Source organism: Schistocerca cancellata, chromosome 3 (assembly GCF_023864275.1).
Source record: "Schistocerca cancellata isolate TAMUIC-IGC-003103 chromosome 3, iqSchCanc2.1, whole genome shotgun sequence".
NCBI lineage: Eukaryota > Metazoa > Arthropoda > Insecta > Orthoptera > Acrididae > Schistocerca > Schistocerca cancellata.
The window spans coordinates 4,892,768-4,914,177 of NC_064628.1; the positions used below are offsets into that span (position 1 = coordinate 4,892,768).

Here is a 21,410-nt window from a genome sequence, read left to right on the forward strand (position 1 = left end):
TACAGAAACCAGACGGCAGTTATAAGAGTCGAGGGACATGAAAGGGAAGCAGTGGTTGGGAAGGGAGTAAGACAGCATTGTAGCCTATCCCCGATGTTATTCAATCTGTATATTGAACAAGCAGTAAAGAAAACAAAAGAAAAATTCAGAGTAGGTATTAAAATCCATGGAGAAGAAATAAAAACGTTGAGGTTCGCCGATGAGATTGTAATTCTGTCAGAGACAGCAAAGGACTTGGAAGAGCAGTTGAATGGAATGAATGGTGTCTTGAAAGGAGAATATAAGATGAACAGCAACAAAAGCAAAACGAGGATAATGGAATGTAGTCGAATTAAGTCGGGTGATGTTGAGGGTATTAGATTAGGAAATGAGACACTTAAAGTAGTAACGGAGTTTTTCTATTTGTGGAGCAAAATAACTGATGATGGTCGAAGTAGAGAGGATATAAAATGTAGACTGGCAATGGCAAGGAAAGCGTTTCTGAAGAAGAGGAATTTGCTAACATCGAGTATAGATTTAAGTGTCATGAAGTCATTTCTGAAAGTATTTGTATGGAGTGTAGCCATGTATGGAAGTGAAACATGGACGGTAAATAGTTTGGACAAGAAGAGAATAGAAGCTTTTGAAATGTGGTGCTACAGAAGAATGCTGAAGATTAGATGGGTAGATCACATAACTAATGAGGAAGTATTAAATAGGATTGGGGAGAAGAGAAGTTTGTGGCACAACTTGACCAGAAGAAGGGATCGGTTGGTGGGACTTGTTCTGAGGCATCAAGGGATCACCAATTTAGTATTGGAGGGCAGCGTGGAGGGTAAAAATCGTAGGGGGAGACCAAGAGATGAATACACTAAGCAGATTCAGAAGGATGTAGGTTGCAGTAGGTACTGGGAGATGAAGAAGCTTGCACAGGATAGAGTAGCATGGAAAGCTGCATCAAACCAGTCTCAGGACTGAAGACCACAACAACAACAACATGATCTAATTTAGTAACTGGCCAATGTGAACCTTCTTACACAAGAAAAGAGACATTTCTTTCTTGTTCCATCATTCAAATATGTGTCATGCTTACATTTTAAATACATATTAGTTGTTGTGATTTTAAAATTGTACCATAAAAGGAAATTCCTTTGGTCTAAAATAACATTTAAATCAATTGTGTTAATGATCAAAATTTGCGCTCTAAGTGATTTGCTCACACTTTTTCCCCCATTTAAACAATCGAAAATCAGGGGTGGAATAACAACAGTGAAACAGGATAGATTGCTACTGACCATACAGAGGCGCCACTGAGCAGCTGACAGGCATATTTAAACTGTTTTTAAAAGTAGACAGTGCTGTTGGACAAACTTCTTCCTAAGACATGTGCATACACTCATATGTGCACAACTCACAAAAACAACAACTGTCATCTCAGTGTCTGAGGTGTGAATATGGTGAGCAGTAATTGCAGCTGGAGTAAGAAGTAAGGGTACAGAAATGGCATGGGGTGGGGAGAAGGAGAGAGAACAGGATAGGGTTACAGGAATTAATGATTTGTTGTAGGTAGAGTTCCCACATGTGCAATTAAGAAAAGCTGTTGTTGGGGGGAATGAGCCAGATGGCACAGGCTGTGAAGCAGCTGTTGAAGTCAAGCACACTGTGTTGTGCAGCACACTTGACAACTGGTTGACCCAGCTGTCTCTTGGCCACAGTTTGGTGGTGGCCATTCACACAGACAGACAGCTTGTGAGTGAACATGCCCTGTAGAATGCTACACAGTGTTTGTAGCCAAGTTGGAAGATCACATGGTTGCTTTCACAGGATGCTGTGTCTTTGTTGTCTGTGACTGGATTGGAGTTAGTGGAGTGGGGAGATGCAAGAGACAGGTCTTATATATATATATATATATATATATATATATATATATATATATATATATATATATATATATATATATATATATATATATATATGTCTATTACAGAGATATGAGCCATGGCAGGTTAGGTGGGTGGAGCAATACTTCTGTGAGAGGGATGAGGAGGACATATGTCATTTCAGGGCATAACATGAGAGAATTGAAAGCCTGGCGGAAAATATTTCAGTTGCTCCTGTCTCCAATGATATTGAGTCACAAGGGGGACATTCCATTGGGACCAGTCAGTGGGTGTGTGGGGGAAGGAGGGTAACTTGTCCAGGAACAGATCTCTCACACACTGTGTTTCCCTTTTTCATCTACCAGTCCCCCCCCCCCCCCCCACACACACACACACATACACATACAGACCAAGCACAAAGGAGCCCCCCGCCCCCTCCCCCAATTGTGTCTTGGGATGATCTAGGACTGCAGCAACTGTATCACGTCCTCTGTCTGAATTTTGACTACGTATTGTCATGCCCTGAAATGGAAAATATCCTCCCCACCTCTCCCACAGTGGTATTTCACTGCTCACCCCAAGTATGTAATATCCTTGTTTGTCTCCATTCGAGGCCTGCTCCTAATCCATTGCCCCACAGCTCATAACCATGTAACAGACATAGATGCAAGACCTCTACCACCATCCTCCAACTACCACACACAGCAGTCCTGCTGCAGTTATCTCGTACCTCATCAAATATAGGGCCATTTGTGAAAGTATCCATGTGATTTACCAACTTGGCCGCAAACGCTTTGTGGCATTCTATGTGAACATGACCCCTAATCTGTCTGCACGAGTGGCCACAGCCAGCTATGCGCAAGAGACAGCTGGACCATCCAGTTGCTGAGCAACTTCAAAAACTGCTTCACAACCTGTGCCAAATGGAGCATTCCCACCAACACCAGCTTTTCTTAATTGTGCAGATGGGCATTCTCCGTACAATATAACGTTCATTCCTGTATTGCCCTGGCATAAACCTTCACTACTTCCAGTCTCACACATACCTACTATTCTCCCACCACACATGTATAGTCCTTTCCTTTTCTCTGCTTCTCTCCTCTCCCATTTTTACGCACAGCATGACCCCCTGATGCTGAACTTGCCATGAGCTTTGACAGTACCCTGCACATACCTACCCTACCCTGCTGTCCCTCCTCTCCTCTCCCTGTACCCTCACTTCGGACACCAGCCAAGACCACTGCTTGCTGTATATGGACCTCAGCACCCAGAGATGACAGTTATGTGCGTGAGTTGTTCGTGTAGAAATAAATGTGTGTGTGTCTGTGTGTTTTCCATGACAGGCAAATAACTTTGTCTGATAGCTCAGTCATCTTTTAAATGCACTTTAAATGTGCATGTGCTATTTCATTGCACCATGTTAAATTTCTGTTACGCCTTGAAGATTTCTGGTAGCATCAGTAAACTTTCCTTGTCCTTGTGTTGGCAGGGAAGAGTTGTGATGCATCCTGTTCCACCTTATGCCTTAGCATGGCCCAATAATCATATACTAGCTGGTGGATCTGACAAGAAGATCACTATTTACAACAAAGATGGACAGGTGGCCACACAATTTGATTACTTACGTGACAGTACTGAGAAGGATTTCACCATTGCATGCTGCAGCCCAAGTGGGCAGTCTGTGGTAGTTGGCAGCTTTGATAGGTAAGTTTAGAATTGTGAAGTGAATTTTAATAATTTCCATTTTGTTTGTGATTTTCAGCCATGTTAAAGATCCTGTTAATATGCTCTCCCTGTGTCTATTTGAAGTTAATTTTTGTGTAATAGCTGTCACACACACACACACACACACACACACACCCAATATAGTCTTGGAAAACGCGAAAATCAAAAGCCATGACAGTGCTGAGTGACCTAGTAATCAGTGCTAGTGTTGCTGAAAACACCTCAAATGCCAAATGCTGAAACTGAATAGGGCCCCAGTGCCCAGCTGTGCAGAATTATAATTTAAGTGAATTAGCACTAATATGTAGCACAGCAATGCTATTTTTCCACTTAAACTATACACAGTCTCTTGTATATTCGTAGCACCGTTCCTTGTTTTCATTTCTCCCCTCTCCGGATGTTGGTTTCCATGTGTGCATGAAACAAAGACAGAAAAGGCCAACAGAAATATTCTCATATAGAAACAAAAAGGATATAGGAAGTAATTTCCAATTCTAATTTGTGTACTCCTGAATTTTATTCTTGAGGTTTACTGCCAGCTTCTATATACTCTTTCATGCTGTACGGGCTCAATGATCAAAAGTGACATTTTAATTGATTTGTGAATATTGATGTCCTCTCTATTTTATGTTGGTTGTGAGTTTGTTGTGTAAAAAGTGAGTGGCATTTATATGAATATTTTATTAATTTGCTTGCATGTATTCCTCCACCTTAAACTGTACCAACATCCAAAGAGGAGATGATCTTTTAATTTATTTGTGAATATAGTCAATTCTTTTATATTCTTTATGCTAAGTGAAAGTCTGTTATAAAACAAGCTTCCTTATTTATATGGTCCTTCTCTGTTATTTTAAGCATTTTTCTACAGACATAATAATTGTCTCTAGCTTTGTGTTGTGTTCATGAAAGTCCTTGTTTAATGGTGCTGTTCTATTTAAAATTATAAAGCAAATTATCTCACATATGCATGGAAACAGGTACAGTTTCCATAATGAATTTTCACTCTGCAGTGAAGCGTGCACTGATTGAAACTTTCTGGTAGATTAAAACTGTGTGTTGGCCCAGGGCGCAAACCTGGGACCTTTGCCCTTTGCGAGCAAGTGTTCTACCAACTGAGCTATCCAAGCACTACTAATGGCCAGACCTCACAGTTTTACTTCTGCCAGTAAGTCATCACCTACCTTCTAAATTTCACAGAAGTTCTGCATACCTCATAGGGACAAGCACTGTTGGAAGAAGGATAGTATGGAGACATGGCTTAGTCACAGCCTGAGGGATTGCTTCTAGAAACAATTTCTTCCAGCAGAGTGTGTGCTGATTTGAAACTTCCTGACTGATTAAAACTGTGTACCAAACTGTCTTTCAAACTTGGGACTTACTATTTCGCAGACAAGTGTTCTATGGACTGAGCTATCCAACCATGACTCCTTCCCTCCCTCCCTCACAGTATTACCTCTGCCAGTACCTCACCTCAGAAGAAGTAAAACTGTGAGGGCTTTTTGTGAGCCGTGCTTGGATAGCGCTCTCAGTAGAGCACTTTCCCAAAAAAGAAATAGGTACTGTTTATTTAGATTTATTTTCATAGTTTTCCAAGGTGTTAGGTTTACTATCTAATAACTTTCTGTTGGAGTTTTAAAGTTATCCAAATATCCACAGCAGCTATCTCACCCCATATTGATATGCAGTCTCTACGTCTACATACATACATCATAAGCCACCATATGGTACGTGGCAGATGGTACCTTGTACTACTGATTGTCATTCCCTTGTTTGTTTCATTCACAATGGAGCAAAGGCAAAAAGACTATGTTTATTTTTCTGTATGAGCCCTAATTTCTCTTATCCTGTCTTCGCGGTCGTTACATGAAATGTACATCGGTGGTGGTAGAATAGTTCTGCTGTTAACCACAAATACCAATTCTCTAAATTTTCTCAATAGTGTTCCATGAGAAGAATGTCATGTTCCCTCCAGGTATTCTCATTTGCGTTCATGAAGCATCCCTGCACCCCTGTAAAACTTGTTTGTTGATGAAACCTACTAGTAACAAATTTAGCAGCATTCATCTGCATTGCTTCAAAGTCCTACTTTGATTTGACGTGATGAGGTTCTCAAGTAAGCAGTATTCAAGGGTGGATTGCACTAATGTTCGACAAGCAGTTTCCTTTATGGATGAGCTACAGTTTCGTATAATCCTCTCAAAAAAATGAACTCAGCAATTTGCTTTCTCTTCAACAATCGACCTTATGTGCTCGTTGTATTTCATATTGTTTTGCAACATTATTCCTGGATATTTAATAAACATGACTGTATCAAGCAGTACACCACTAATACCCTTTTCAGTAGTTGCAGGGGCAACAGTCTGGATGATTACTGATCTGGCCTTGTAACACTAACCAAAACGGCCTTGCTGTGCTAGTACTGCGAATGGCTGAAAGCAAGGGGAAACTACAGCCATAATTTTTCCAGAGGGCATGCAGCTTTACTGTATGTTTAAATGATGATGGCGTCCTCTTCGGTAAAATATTCTGGAGGTAAAATAGTCTCTCATTTGGATCTCTGGGCAGGGACTACTCAAGAGGACGTCATTATCAGGAGAAAGAAAATGTGTTCTACAGATCAGAGCGTGGCATGTCAGATCCCTTAATCGGGCTGGTAGGTTAGAAAATTTAAAAAAGGGAAATGGATAGGTTAAAGATAGATATAGTGGGAATTAGCAAAGTTCAGTGGCAGAAGGAACAACACTTTTGGTCAGGTGAATACAGGGTTATAAATACAAAATCAAATAGGGGTAATGCAGGAGTAGGTTTAATAATGAATAAAAAAATAGGAGTGCGGGTAAGCTACTACAAACAGCATAGTCACGGCATTATTTTGGCCAAGACAGACACGAAGCCCACGCCTACTACAGTAGTACAAGTTTAAATGCCAACTAGCTCTGCAGATGATGAAGAAATTGAAGAAATGTATGATGAGATAGAAGAAATTATTCAGATAGTGAAGGAAGACGAAAATTTAATAATCATGGGTGACTGGAATTTGATAGTAGGAAAAGGAAGAGAAGGAAACTTAGTAGGTGAATGTGGATTGGGGGTAAGAAATGAAAGAGGAAGCTGCCTGGTAGAATTTTGCGCAGAGCATAACTTAATCATAGCTAACACTTGGTTCAAGAATCATGAAAGCAGGTTGTATGCATGGGAGAAGCCTGGAGATACTAGAAGGTATCAGATAGATTATATAATGGTAAGACAGAGATTTAGGAACCAGGTTTTAAAGACATATTCAGGGGCAGATGTGGACTCTGATCACAATATATTGGTTATGAACTGTACATGAAAACTGAAGAAACTGCAGAAAGGTTGGAATTTAAGGAGATGGGACCTGGATAAACTGAAAGAACCAGAGGTTGTACAGAGTTTCAGGGAGAGCGTAAGGGAACAATTGACAGGAAGGGGAAAGAAATAAAGTAGATGAAGAATGGGTAGCTTTGAGGGATGAAGTAGTGAAGGCAGCAGAGGATCAAGTAGGTAAAAAGACAAGGGCTAGTAGAAATTCTTTGGTAACAGAAGAAATATTGAATTTAATTGATGAAAGGAGAAAATATAAAAATGCAATAAATCAAGCAGGCAAAAAGGAATACAAACATCTCAAAAATGAGATCGACAGGAAGTGCAAAATGGCTAAGCAGGAATGACTAGAGGACAAATGTAAGGATGTAGAGGCTTATCTCACTAGGGGTAAGATAGATACTGCCTACAGGGAAATTAAAGAGACCTTTGGAGAAAAGAGAACCACTTGTATGAATATAAAGAGCTCAGGTGGAAACCCAGTTCTAAGCAAAGAAGGGAAAGCAGAAAGGTGGAAGGAGTATATAGAGGGTCTATACAAGAGCGATGTACTTGAGGGCAATATTATGAAAATGGAAGCGGATGTAGATGAAGATGAAACGGGAGATATGATACTGCGTGAAAAGTTTGACAGAGCACTGAAAGACCTAAGTCGAAACAAGGCCCCGGGAGTAGACAACATTCCATTAGAACTACTGACAGCCTTGGGAGAGCCAGTCCTGTCAAAAATCTACCATCTGGTGAGCAAGATGTATGAGATGGGTGAAATACCTTCAGACTTCGAGAAGAATATAATAATTCCATTCCCAAAGAAAGCAGGTGTTTACAGATGTGAAAATTACTGAACTATCAGTTTAATAAGTCACGGCTGCAAAATACTGACACGAATTCTTTACAGACGAATGGAAAAACTGGTAGAAGCTGACCTCGGGGAAGATCAGTTTGGATTCCGTAGAAATATTGGAACACGTGAGGCAATACTGACCCTACGACTTATCTTAGAAAATAGATTAAGGAAAGGCAAACCTACATTTCTAGCATTTGTAGACTAAGAGAAAGCATTTGACAATGTTGACTGGAATACTCTCTTTCAAATTCTGAAGGTAGCAGGGGTAAAATACAGGGAGCGAAAGGCTGTTTACAATTTGTACAGAAACCAGATGGCAGTTATTAGAGTCGAGGGACATGAAAGGGAAGTAGTGGTTGGGAATGGGCGTGAGACAGGGTTGTAGGCTCTCCCAGATGTTATTCAATCTGTATATTGAGTAAGCAGTAAAGGAAACAAAAGAGAAATTCGGAGTAGGTATTAAAATCCATGGGGAAGAAGTAAAAACTTTGAGGTTTGCCGATGACAGTGTAATTCTGTCAGAGACAGCAGAGCACTTGAAAGAGCAGTTGAACGTAATGGACAGTGTCTTGAAAGGAGGATATAAGATGAACATCAGCAAAAGCAAAATGAGGATACTGGAATTTAGTCAAATTAAGTCGGGTGATGCTGAGGGAATTAGATTAGGAAATGAGACACTTACAGTAGTAAAGGAGTTTTGCTATTTGGGGAGCAAAATAACTGATGATGGTTGAAGTAGAGAGGATATAAAATGTAGACTGGCAATGGCAAGAAATCATTTCTGAATAAGAGAAATTTGTTAACATCGAGTATAGATTTAAGTGTCAGGAAGTCGTTTCTGAAAGTATTTGTATGGAGTGTAGCCATGTATGGAAGTGAAACATGGACGATAGAATTGGGGAGAAGAGGAGTTTGTGGCACAACTTGACTAGAAGAAGGATCGGTTGGTAGGACATGTTCTGAGGCATCAAGGGATCACCAATTTAGTATTGGAGGGCAGTGTGGAGGGTAAAAATCGAAGAGGGAGACCAAGAAATGAATAGGCTAAGCAGATTCAGAAGGATGTAGGGTGGAGGATGTATTGGGAGATGAAGCAGCTTGCACAGGGTAGAGTAGCATTTAGAGCTGCATCAAACGTGTCTCAGGACTGAAGACCACAACAACAACAACAAAGTTCCAGTAGTCTATTTTTTGTGTTAACTTTTATGTTAGACTGATGAATAATTTTATTTGGAGTATGACCTCTTTGTACTGACAATTGGTGATTACTATTGTTGGTTTCATGATTTAGAGCAGAATATATATTTTCATGTTCAGGGATTGTACAAAAATTAGTGTCAGGGCAAGTATTCGCATTTGTGCTGTTCGTTTTCTTAGGAGGTGGTTGAGGCATAATCTATCCTGTGTTGCTTTTGTGAGAATATGATCATTCTGTGGAACTGGATTGCTTTCTGTTGGTTATCTATTTCTATTGTAGAAACATTACAGTAAACTTCATGTTGAGTCACAACATCGGCTCTTGTCCTACATTCCTCACATTTCCAATTGGTCATTTCATGTCTTCAGTCAGAGATGTGTTCATTTTTCCGTAATGGAAGTGAATTAATACCAGCACTTAATACATTTGACACCACTTTTCACATTTTTTTTGCACCATTTACAATGAGATGAAATTCGATAGTTAGGACCTACTCTTCTTTCACTATGCGTTTTGATCTGATTTTCTGTTCTACTATTCACAAGGTCATGACAGTTACACTTTAAAATATATATTTCTTCTGTTAGTGCCATAATAATTTCATTTTACAGTCCTTTTTAAGTTTAATCTTCAGTTCATTTGGGTCACATATTTCACACAGTCATTTTGAAGTTATGTTTGCACATTGAAAATGGAATATTGTTCTACATTTAACATGTGATTTACCTTTAGAAGCTCACTTTTCACAGTAACAATATCCAGAATTGAGCAATACCAAGATGGAAAGAAAACTGAGTGCAGAGTTAGCACAGTACAGGAGAAATGGTGTGCTGGCAATAACTAACAACCTAGAAAGAATACAGACTCAGTTAAGTGCATTGGATGGAAGAATGACTATAGGTAGGCTGTTGCAAGCATTGGCGATAGCTTCAATGATGCAAGTACAGGTAGTAGAATTAAGTGAAAATGACGTAATGCTATTGCATCATACAGTAACTGTTGAAGTTGATACTGATAAAGCAAAATTACATGTATCGATCCAATTTGTGATTGTGGACACAAATGCACAGTATCAATGTTTTATGGTTCACCCATATCCAATAAGGTAGAGAATTGTAAGCAGGTGGATACTAGTAAAAACTCAGGCAGTCTTGGAATAGAGAGAATCTTACGTTATCATGACACTGGAAGACCTACAAGAATGCTTGAGAGAAAGGATTGTGATCTGTGCAGGCAGAGTGATACAGACTAATATACAGGCATGTGAAGTACGGGTACTGTTATGGGCAACAAAACTGATAAAGTGCAAGACAGAAGTTCTGGCTCCACAACCTTACTTCCAGAAAGTGGGCGCAAACTGGATTTATTCAGTTTTCACACCAGAAGTTGTAATTGCAAATTGTTACAAGTAGAGAAAACCCAAGGGCATGACAAAAGTAAAATTACAAAACAGTAGTATATTGGTCAATGGTACAAATTGTAATATAGCAGGAGCACAATTTCTCCTTCCAGCTACCATCACAGCTACAACCATGATCAGGTTATCATAATCTACATTTTATTGTCTGCAAAAATAGGTATAAGTATTACCTGCACAAAACATAACATTCCTAAACAACCTCCTGAACCCCGACCCCTTACACTCTTGGACAAAATTATAGCATCACAAAGAGGAAGAATTTCTGCAGTACAAATGTTCCAGCATATTCAGCAGTATGGAGATAAATAATGGTGTAACATCTTGACTGTATTACAACTTCCAATGTTGCCATGGTTGCAATTTGTTTACTTTTGTGGCTTCGATGAGGTCGACACCAGTATCAATCTGAGTATCGTCTTTGAACTAACCTAACATTATCTTTGTGCAGTTCCGCAGTCCAGTTCTTCGTATGCCTTGCTTGTGTAAAGAGGTGAATAAATGAACTCCTGATAATAAGGTGTTGTTTGGTGTAACTCACCCGAACATCCACCTCACTGGTAACCCTGAGTTGTAACGTCTTCCGTTTTCGCCGTTTTACTGCGTCCATGGCCTCCGCGTCGGTTATTTTCGCGTGTATTACATCAACACAACATTTGAACGATGGCTTCGGCCCAACACCTAACGCCGGATTTTGTGATCGACATGCATCGCGTTGCGGGCAATGTACACACGCCAGGACTGCAACAGGATGCCTCTCACTCGAGGATTAAGCCTATTTCGCCAGGCATTTTCGAGCCTGCAACAATAAGTGAGGTTAGGAGTGTGCATGAGTCCGGCTATCAGACGCCTTTGTTCCCACCACATGTGCTCTCCCTCGTCGACTGTGCAGTTACCTCTTACAGATCTCCGTGCGGTGCAGGACCAATGCTGACTTCTGCAAATGCTTCGTCGGACAACCTACCACCGCCAGGACAATGATTTCCACTCTGCAATCCGTGCAGTACCACACGGATTCCTGCCACGTGGCCAGAACTGTTTCATTTACAGGTCAACCTCCTCAGCATCCGACCACGCCCGCGCCTGCCTCGGTTCAGCATCAGCACATGCCTTCCTGCTTCGATACCTCGGCCTGCAACAGGAACAATAGCTTGTTATCTGTGCCTGACCTCCATCTCCGTCCCACTGCTACGCCTCAGTGTTTTGTGCCACGACATTCACCTTTTCCGCACACCGTTTTGAGTGGTGTGACTATGAACAGTGAACATTCACACATTCAGTCCGACGTTCAACATAATTTTCCACCCTGTGCTTCTGGACAGCTCGCACCTCCGCAGGCTCCATGCAACACAGGTGGCTCCGGCTCTGATCGTACGTCGAGCTTTCCGCGGACTAGCACGCGTTTTCAAACTTTGAACTTTTCCTCACCTGTTGACCCCGCGCCGACTCCAGTCGAGCTTCCGCTACCGTTCTCATCTCGGTGCCTCATCCGCGTCGATCTTTTGCGACACGTCAATCCGAACACACCCACAACATGTTGAACTTCTGGAACCACAATCGACACATTACAGTGTCTCACCCGTGTTGGCCTTCCGCGTCGCGACGGATCGCACTCAACCACAATGCATCACCGTCACACTGCCACCTGACCAGCCGTCGTTGCCACATACCCTGGAGACACACTCTCGTGGAATACAGCAGCAACAGCAGCTCGTTTCAGCCAGTGCCCCAACGAATTCAACTCAACCTGTTCTTCCGAACATTCTACAGCGATTACCGACGCTGCCGCTGTCCAATCCCGACAGGGCAGCAACTTGGTTCAAAATTGTGGACGAAGTGTTCGACCATTTCAAACTCGACGAATCAACCAGATTTCTGTGCCTTATCACCCACCTGCACGACCAGGAGGACTCGATTGCTGACCTGGTCGACACCCCGGACTCAGCTACCCGGTACACTCTAGCCAAGATGACAGTTCTACATCAGGTTGTGCGCTCAACTGAGACAGCGATACGGCAAGTGCTCCATGTTGAGCAACTAGGCAACGACAAACCTTCCCAACTCTGGAGACGGCTATGGGCCCTGGTCAGCGACGATCTTCTCTCTGACACAGCTCTCCTCGCCATCCGGTCAGATAAACTACCTCCTCACATCCGCTTTGCTCTGGCTCAGAGGTCTCCTGAACCTGTTGAGCAACGAATGACAATTGCTGGCAAACTACATGCTGCATCACTGCTCTATTTCGCCAGCCACTGTCTACCTGGCAAGTCTCAGGTTCAGGCTCTTCGTCCTGCGGCTGGACGCGGCCGGGGCCGTACTGTACTAACTGTTTCACTCGCTCCGGGAAGCAGTAAACGAGCAGCTGGAATGTCACCAGCTCCGCCCACGGTCACGCCCCCTCCTGCAACTGAACCGGCTGCGGTCACCGAACCTCAGCCACCGCCTCTGGCAACGAACTTTCCGCAGGAAATGCAACCGCACTACCCATACTGTTACTTCCACACACGGTTTGGTGAGGCGGCACGGAACTGCAGACCACCCTGCTGCTTCCCAAACGCCAGTCGCAGGTAGGTCCGGGTGCCGCCTCCTGTGCACAACATGACAGGCACCTCCCAGTGCTCCATTCTGTCCAGGTACAATCGGATAATTACGGATGACTTTATATTAAAGACATTTCGTCGGGATAGTTTTTCCTAGTGGACACAGGCGCCGATGTCATTAGTGTCGTTGGACATCCGCCCTCATCATACTTCACTGCAAGCCGTGAATTCAACTAAACTACAATGCTCAGGTTCAACCTCCTACGTCATCTCACTCTCCGCAAACTGCAAACTCGAGTGGAGTTTTTTAGTGTGTAATATTGAGGAAACTATTCTAGGCATTGAATTCTTGTGACACCACAAACTTTCACCAGACCCAGTGCGAAACACCATGTTTCATCACCCGTCCAAAACTCACTTCCACTGTGATCTGTTGAGCAAACCCCCTCTCCCCCCCCCTTCCCCCTCCCCCTCCCTCCCTGCCCCCGGTGACACATCGGTCCAGGCTCATCTCATCCGTACATGCTCGTCTCTATCAATGATGTTACAAGAAACAATGCACAAGTGCCTTGTCGAGCTTGAAAACGATGCTCGCCTACGCAAGGAAAACTTCAAGCTCTCCACGAAACTCGGCTCCAGCTCTCCGACACAGCAAAGGAATTACAGACACTGCAGCAAGGACAAAGCAAGGTCAGTAAGTGCGCCGAATCTGCTTGTAGTCTCAGCAATCGAGCCTCCGTGTGCTTACCTCCCGCTACCCCTCGCAACTGTGCTATCAAGTCTACCATAACGTGTACTGACAGATCCACAGGACCACACCCCCCTAACACGGCAGCATTTGACACTCTGCCAGACATGAGTGCGCATGCGCGACGAGCGTCACATGTTCCTGAACTGACAGCTCCTACCCTTCCCCTCGCAGACAGCACCTCAAACTATGCAGCTTCGGCTGTTGCGTGCCACGATGTGACTGCCACTGACAACACAAACAGTGCACACGTGCCTAGCGGTTCGCCCGCGACCGTGCTGCCATAGGCCGCGCCCTTGGACAATGGACTCACTAACGCTTCACGAGCTCTACCGAGCTCAGCCACCCACAGTGCCACTGCTTCGGGCCGGCGGCCATCTTGTCCCGTTGACTCCTGAGACACTTCGCCACCTCGGCTCCCGTCGGATCCGCTGAGTGTCTCCGAACACCACGACCACAACTCGCCTGCTCCGCCCACCACACATTGTAAACAAACGGCCTCCTGTGCTGCCGGCAACATTTCCGTCATCAACAACGACACGGTTCACAAGCTTTGCCTCACGCCAGGCCCCCTGATCATCTGCATGTCGACTTTGTCCCGAGCAGCTCTCCGACCTTAAAAAGCAGATTTTTGAACTTCTAAGCTCCGACGTCATTGAATCCTCTGCCAGTAGCTGGTCCTATGCCCATTCATATGACACCCAAGAAAGACGGGTCCTGGCGCATGTGCGGAGACTACTGTCGACTAAACGCATGAACAATTATGGACATTTACCCGATACCCAACATTGCCGACTTTACCAGTTCCCTCGCAGGTGCAACCACGTTCTCGGTCATTGATTGAAAATGGGCCTACCACCAGATCCCCATGGGCATCTGAAGACATTGAGAAGTCAGCACTCACCACCCCAATCGGGTTATTTCAGTTTTGATTCATTCCCTTCGGTCTGAAAAACGCAACCCAGACCTGGCAACACTTCATCAACGAAGTGCTATTCGACCTAAAATTCTGCTTTGCATACCTTGATGACATTCTTGTGTTCAGCTTCTCTGTCGAGGACAACATTCGACATGTCCAAACTGTTATGAACACTCTCGCGGCAGCAGGCATCGAGACCAACCAGGACAAACTGCACCTACATCAACCCGCTGTCACTTTTCTTGGTTTTGGGGCGCTGCCGATGGCATTTCACCGCCCCCTGAGAAGGTACAAGCAATATTAAACCTACCCAGACCTGTGTCATTCAAAGAGCTCTGGCGCTTTCTGGGGACGGTTAATTATTATCGCCGACATCTACCTCGGGCTGCAGAGATTCAGGCTCCACTGACGGAAGCCTTGGCAGGCACCTACACTTCTGGATTTCGGACCGTTCCATGGACCCCTGCTATGACTGACTCATTCACCGCCCTCAAAAGTCTTCTTGCCGAGGCCTGCAACGTCGCACATCTTCATTCCAATGTGCAGCTTTTCATCACCACAGACGCGAGTGATACTGCCATCGGCACTGTCCTTAGCCAGACAATCGACGACCAGACTTCGCCTCTGTAGTTCTTCTCGTGCAACATCACCAACGCATAACAGAAATATTCCCTGTATGACAGGGAGTTGCTCGCGGTCTACGAAGCGATCAAACATTTACGACTGACGTTGAGGGACGCCCTTTCTATGTTTTAACAGACCAAAAACCCCTGGCTGCGGCCATTACAAACCTGCCAGCGGACCCGCCTCCTCGCCACTTCAGATACATGGACTTCATATCTCAGTTCACCACCAATGCCAGACACATAAAGGGTGCTGACAATATAGTTGCTGATTTCCTTTCACAAGTTGACGCTGTTCATTCGCTGTTAGACCTCTCTGAACTGTCTGACCTATAACCTGCTGACGAGGACACACAAGACCTGATTTCAGACTCTACCTCTTCACTACACTTCGTCCACATAACCTTCCCTGGCATTTCTGATGAGATCTGGTGCGATGACAGTACGGACACATTATGCCCCCTCATCCCAACCATGCTCCGTCGAGCTGTCTCCAATGCACTGCATAATTTAGCCCACTCCGGTGTTTGTGCGTCCGCCTGCCTCATTGCGGAGCGCTTTGTGTGGAGAAATGTCAGCAAGGACTGCCAGCAATGGGCATGCTCCTGCGTCACGTGTCAACTCTGCAAATTACACAAGCACACTTCACCCCCCCCTCGGAGCCTTTTCGATCCCTCCTGGGCGTTTCTAGCATATTCATATTGACATTGTCAACCCTCTCCCCCCCTCTAACGGCTTTCGTTATGTCCTCTCGTCTTTCGACCGAACAACTCGCTGGCTCGAGGCTGTCCCCTTCCCAAATATTATGGCAGAAACTATTGGTCGAGCTTTCGTTGAGTTATGGGTATTGCGTTTCGGATGTCCAGCTATCATCACGACTGACCAGACAATTTGAGTCGGCCCTGTTCAACGAGATTTGTAACATTTGCGGCATCCAGCGCATCCATACCACAGCATATCACCCACAAAGTAACGGGCCGATTGAGCGCTGGCACCGCACTTTCAAGGCGGCCCTTCATTGCCACGACTCTCTATGGACGGAGGCCCTTCCCCTTGTGCGTCTTGGCATTTGTGCAATCTTTAAGGAATACCTCAAAGGCACAATAGCCAAGTTCATATATGGCCAGAACATTGTTCTCCATGGCGAACTTGCGAGCCCATTGGCTTTCTCCGTCAGTCTGACTTGCCTTCCTTCGTGGACCGCGCCAGATGCCACTTCACCAACCTCCATATCCCTCTGCCTGCCAGCCACTCCAGCCCTAAGGTTCACGTCCCAAAATCTCTGGACTATTGTGAATACGTCATGCTCCGAGATGACACTGTCCATGCTCCCCTCCAGCCTCCATATACCGGCCCGTACCGAGTTCTCCGGTGCTCAGCCAACACCTATGACATCCAGATAAAAGATTCAGCTGTTACAGTCTCTTTCAACACACTTAAGCCTGCTCATGTCGAGCCCACTTCAACCCCCCTTCAGGCCACGACCACGCCACTCACTGTCATGGCTCACGAAGTTCCGACCACTCCCTCCACGTCGAACTTACACACTCGGTCGAGTGACTTCCAGCTCCAATTGTCGAGCTCTTTTCCGACCTCGCCCTCTACTCCGGTCTCACGCACTTCGTCAAGTGATCACATGCTCCCCACGTCGAGCTTACCTAGGATCACGCCCTCTTCGCTGGGCCCTTCGCCAGTCTCTTCGACCTCTCTCCCGTCGCCTGCCATGCCCTGTCGAGGTTTCTCTCACCTCCCCCCATCTTGAACGTGCCCTAGCTCAAGGTGTTTCTGCCTGCCCCCCCAGGCATAATCCACGACATCTCTATAATACTATGGGATGACACACTGTTCATTGTGTGTTTCCCTTCATCCAGTGCTCATGACACAACCTCCACCATTCCCTGCCACCTGGTGAAATGTTTTCCCCTCTCGCCCGACGTCGACCTGGACATACTTCGTGTGTTCGCCACGCCCACCGGAGACATCGTCGTTGTCACTCCGTTCCACCCGCAAACTGCCGGCCTCCCTGTTGCCGCACGCCCAGCATGATGCCCGGCACGCTTCAATGACTTTCAGGTTCGGTGGCCGAACCTTTCTACACAGCTCCCCGACGACGCTGTCGAGCTGACCGTGGTCTGACTACCTTGGACCACCACCCATGCCGACGCCATAATCACCCACCGCACCCTGGCCTCTCAAGAGTCCTCCATACTGCAGGGGTGTGGCGGGGGGGGGGGGGGGGGTGTATGTGGCACCGATGAGGACGACACCAGTATTGATCTGTGTATCGTCTTTGAACTAAGCTAAATATTATCTTTGTGCAGTTCCGCAGCCCAGTTCTTTGTAAGCCTTGCTTGTGTAAAGAGGTGAATAAATGAACTCCTGATAATAAGGTGTTGTTTGGTGTAACTAACCTGAGCATCCACCTCACTTTGCTTTTGCTTCAAGTGTAAAACTCTCCACCCTCCTGAGTTATGAGTACATTAGATCAGTGTTGAGTGGCTTATTAATGTAAATAAAAGACCAGAAAGTGTAACCGAATAAAATTCTCAATCTATATTAGTGTATAAAGAATTAACACAGAAGAAAGGCTTTGAGAATCAGCCTTTGTGAACATTTAAATGCAAATTTGTTCAAGTGTATAATTGTCCATGTAACATGTCCATTGTAACATGTATTTAATGGGACTGTTCCAGAAACAAATTGAGAAAAATTCCCAGCAAATTTTTGAACTGGAAGGAGAGTGTTGTGCCACAGAAAGATAAACTGGGCAGTTGTAAATTTTTTAAATGTTTTCCTCAGCCAGTGTTGAACTATCATGGCACACAACTGAGGTCACGGTCACACATTGCTCAAGTGAGATGTCTGAATTGCCAATTCAGCAAGATGACATCACTGTGGAAGGAACATTTCTTTCTGATGGCACTGCATGGTGCCATAATAACACATAAATCTTACATAAAAATACTTTTCAGCATGCTGATATCACAGAAAAGTGCCAAGCTTAAGAGCTAAAAGCAATAGTTGAGACACCGAGGTGTGGTGAAGACTGCTGATGAAACCAGAAAACCAGGCCACATTTGGTCATCCTGGCCAACACATAGCATCACTGCCTCTGACATTCCTGAGCCCTTCTATCTCACAGTTACTGTGATATGCTGACTGCCATTCACCAGATGACTACCACCTTCGAGACTGCAGTCAGCCTGGTCTGGTTGACTTAGCTGCTGTGGACTATCAGCCTCTCATCCGCTGATGTGAAGACTTGGAGCCTTTTGCACCACATAACTGAATGCAAAACTGACCATGTTTGACACACTATCACATAGTCACTGAACTTGGGAGATGCTCTAGCTGCTGCTGCCCCCAACTCACATCTGTGGGTGGTCACTTGTATCCATGGCCTTCCTCTTGTGGAAAGACCATGCCATAACTCTGCACTACCATCACTGTCCCATACAGAGCTGCTGGAAGCTCACTGGGGTACTCCCTATTTGTTCCATGAATGTGACATAGGCAAAAGTGTCATAGAGGTGTTCAGTGTCTTTGCTGGACAAACAACACTTGCTGCTCATGCTGTGTGGGCTGCTGTGACCTTAGTCACAGTCTCGAGAGACTGCTCAGCATGTGCATCAGTGTGTCTCACTCTGCCTGCTGTGTCCACATCCTCCTTTGCTGCTGCCACAGAGAAGACAGTTCAGTTGCAAACTAAAGCAATAAATGTATCACTAATGCTGCTTCATTGGTGCCCACAGCACATGACGGGCACTCACCACCGTGCTATGTGCTTTGTCATCCTGCATCTGTAAGGGTCACAGTGCAGCAGTATTTCAATTGTGTTTCGGTTATGAAACTAGCTGCACAAGACAGTTTTCTAAAAACATATTCAAAACTACTTGACAGGACTGTCTATCCATACCACCTGCAATGAATTCATAGATGTCCCTGTCTGTACTCAGTAGGTTAAAGTCATGTCCAACTAACACTGCATGATCAGTTTACTTCCTTCTACTGATCGTAAAGTTCCTTTTCTTGATTCTACACCTGTTATAGCAGATGTGGGTGATCAGTAAAAAAATCTGCTGGTTAGCTTGAGTTCACCTAGGCTGACAGGATGTTTCTGTAGCACACTTTCAGCAAGGTTTCTTCTAGGTGTGCATTCTTGATGCTATGAGTAAAATCATCTGTGCTGTCAAATTCTGTTTGCTTGTTATTTGATGCAATTTGTTTTCTTTCTGTTTATGGATTGGTTATTTTTGTCTGAAATGTATAACTTCCATTCACTTGGCCTCAGCAGTTTTCCTTCTGAGGCCATTAAAGGGAGCCAGAACAATGAAAATGACAAAATTAATGTCTTTCCTTCTTTTTTTTTCATTATAAAATTATTTGGAGTTTTCTGAATAAAACAAATCAAGTTTCACCCTTCTAAGAGAATTCTAAGTGTGCTTTTTATCACTGCAAAGTTGACGTGCTGCGTAAACGGTTGTAGCAACTTGCTGTGTCACCTCTGACAGCGCCGCTCGCTGACTGCAAGCAGGGTATCTTTGCAGAATTAGCCAGTGTTTTGTTTTCCAACGTTGTATGGCTTTATCTCTGTGACAGGTGATTGTTCATATCGGTAAACATAAATGCTATACCGTGTGTGTTGACTTGTGGAGTTTGCTTTGTGTTGTTTAGCTGTTCAATTTTGCGTATTTGACGAATTTTGCTCGTACCTGTTTTACGTATTTGGTTTGTGAATATGAATATGCCCCGTTTCAGCAATCTAGTGTTTAAGAAAAGGCACAATGAGTGGAAAAAGAAATCTTTTGCTGTTTCGAAGGGAGATGCTGCTCAGGCTGCTTCACTGACTACTCCAAATGAATTTGATAGATCTTCTTCCAGCAAGAAACTTTGTGACAGCAACAAATGAGCATCAACAAATGAGCACCCACAACATGCACTGTGCCCCACAGGTGATGACTCACAGTGTAAGTACCAATCAGGAAAGGAATATGCCCATAAAAACAGTTTGCCAAATGCTGTAATTGATGTAATGAAGCCCATATTCCGAGATTTATCACAGCCAACACAGGGAAAACACAAAATCCAAATGAAAGTGTAAATAATTTAATTTGGATTAGGATTCCCAAAAGAGTGTTTGTACAGATAAAAACATTGTATTTTGGAGTGTATGATGCAGTGGCAACATACAATGAAGGAAACTTCATCAAATGTGATGTGCTGAAACGTTTAGGTTTCCAACCAGGACACAACACCATTTCCACAATGTACCAGATTCATGAAGAAAGACTAAGAGGTGCAGGAAGAAGAGACAAAAGCCTACAACATGCAGCAAAAGGGAAGAAAAGACCAGTGAAAAGGAAACTAACACTGGAAAAAGAAGAGGATGCTGATAATTCATCATATGGGGCAGGAATGTATTAAAAAACTTTGGAAGCCCTTTCCCGTAACTTTAAAATTTTCATCTTTCAGGAATATTCCCTCAAAAACTGCTAACAGTCTATCAATGAAATTTATACACAATATTGTTTTCTTCTTTTCCTTCATTGTTATAACAAACTGTAAAAAAAAAAAATGTATAATTCAAGAGTTATAGAAGAAAAATTGCAAAATTTTATGGAAAAAATAAGCATCTGTTTAAAAAAATTGTAATACAGAAACCAATAAATATTTCTTAACATGGCATTATAAATTTGTAGAGAAATATTCACTGAACATGTAGTCCAAATTTCAGAGCAATATGTTTAATGGTTTGAGAAAAAATGTTCCTTCTATTTGCTAAAATTAACATGGAGGAGATGGATCGTTCTGGCTCCCCTTAACTAAATAACTACACTTTAATGATATGGTTATAATAGAAGGAAACATTCCACGAAGGAAAAATATACCTAAAAACACAGATGATGTGACTTACCAAATGAAAGTGCTGGCAGGTCGACAGACACACAAACGAACACAAACATACACACAAAATTCTAGCTTTCGCAACCAACGGTTGCCTCATCAGGAAAGAGGGAAGGAGAGGGAAAGACGAAAGGATTTGGGTTTTAAGGGAGAGGGACATCTCTGCCCAAACTCTTTGCCTTTACAAATGTTTGCTTGTGTCTGTGTATATGCGGATGGATATGTGTGTGTGTGCAAGTATATACCTGTCCTTTTTTCCCCCTAAGGTAAGTCTTTCCGCTCCCG

The 21,410-nt window shown here is 43.9% G+C and overlaps 1 protein-coding gene across 1 annotated transcript in view; it reads left to right on the forward strand.

The window, feature by feature from the left end:
• LOC126176767 (intraflagellar transport protein 172 homolog) overlaps window positions 1-21,410 on the forward strand; it is a 387,842-nt gene that overhangs the window by 105,938 nt on the left and 260,494 nt on the right. The window contains exon 8 of the mRNA XM_049923936.1: window positions 3,349-3,563. Coding sequence (XP_049779893.1) covers window positions 3,349-3,563 — 215 coding nt within the window. The remainder of the gene's footprint in view (window positions 1-3,348; window positions 3,564-21,410) is intronic.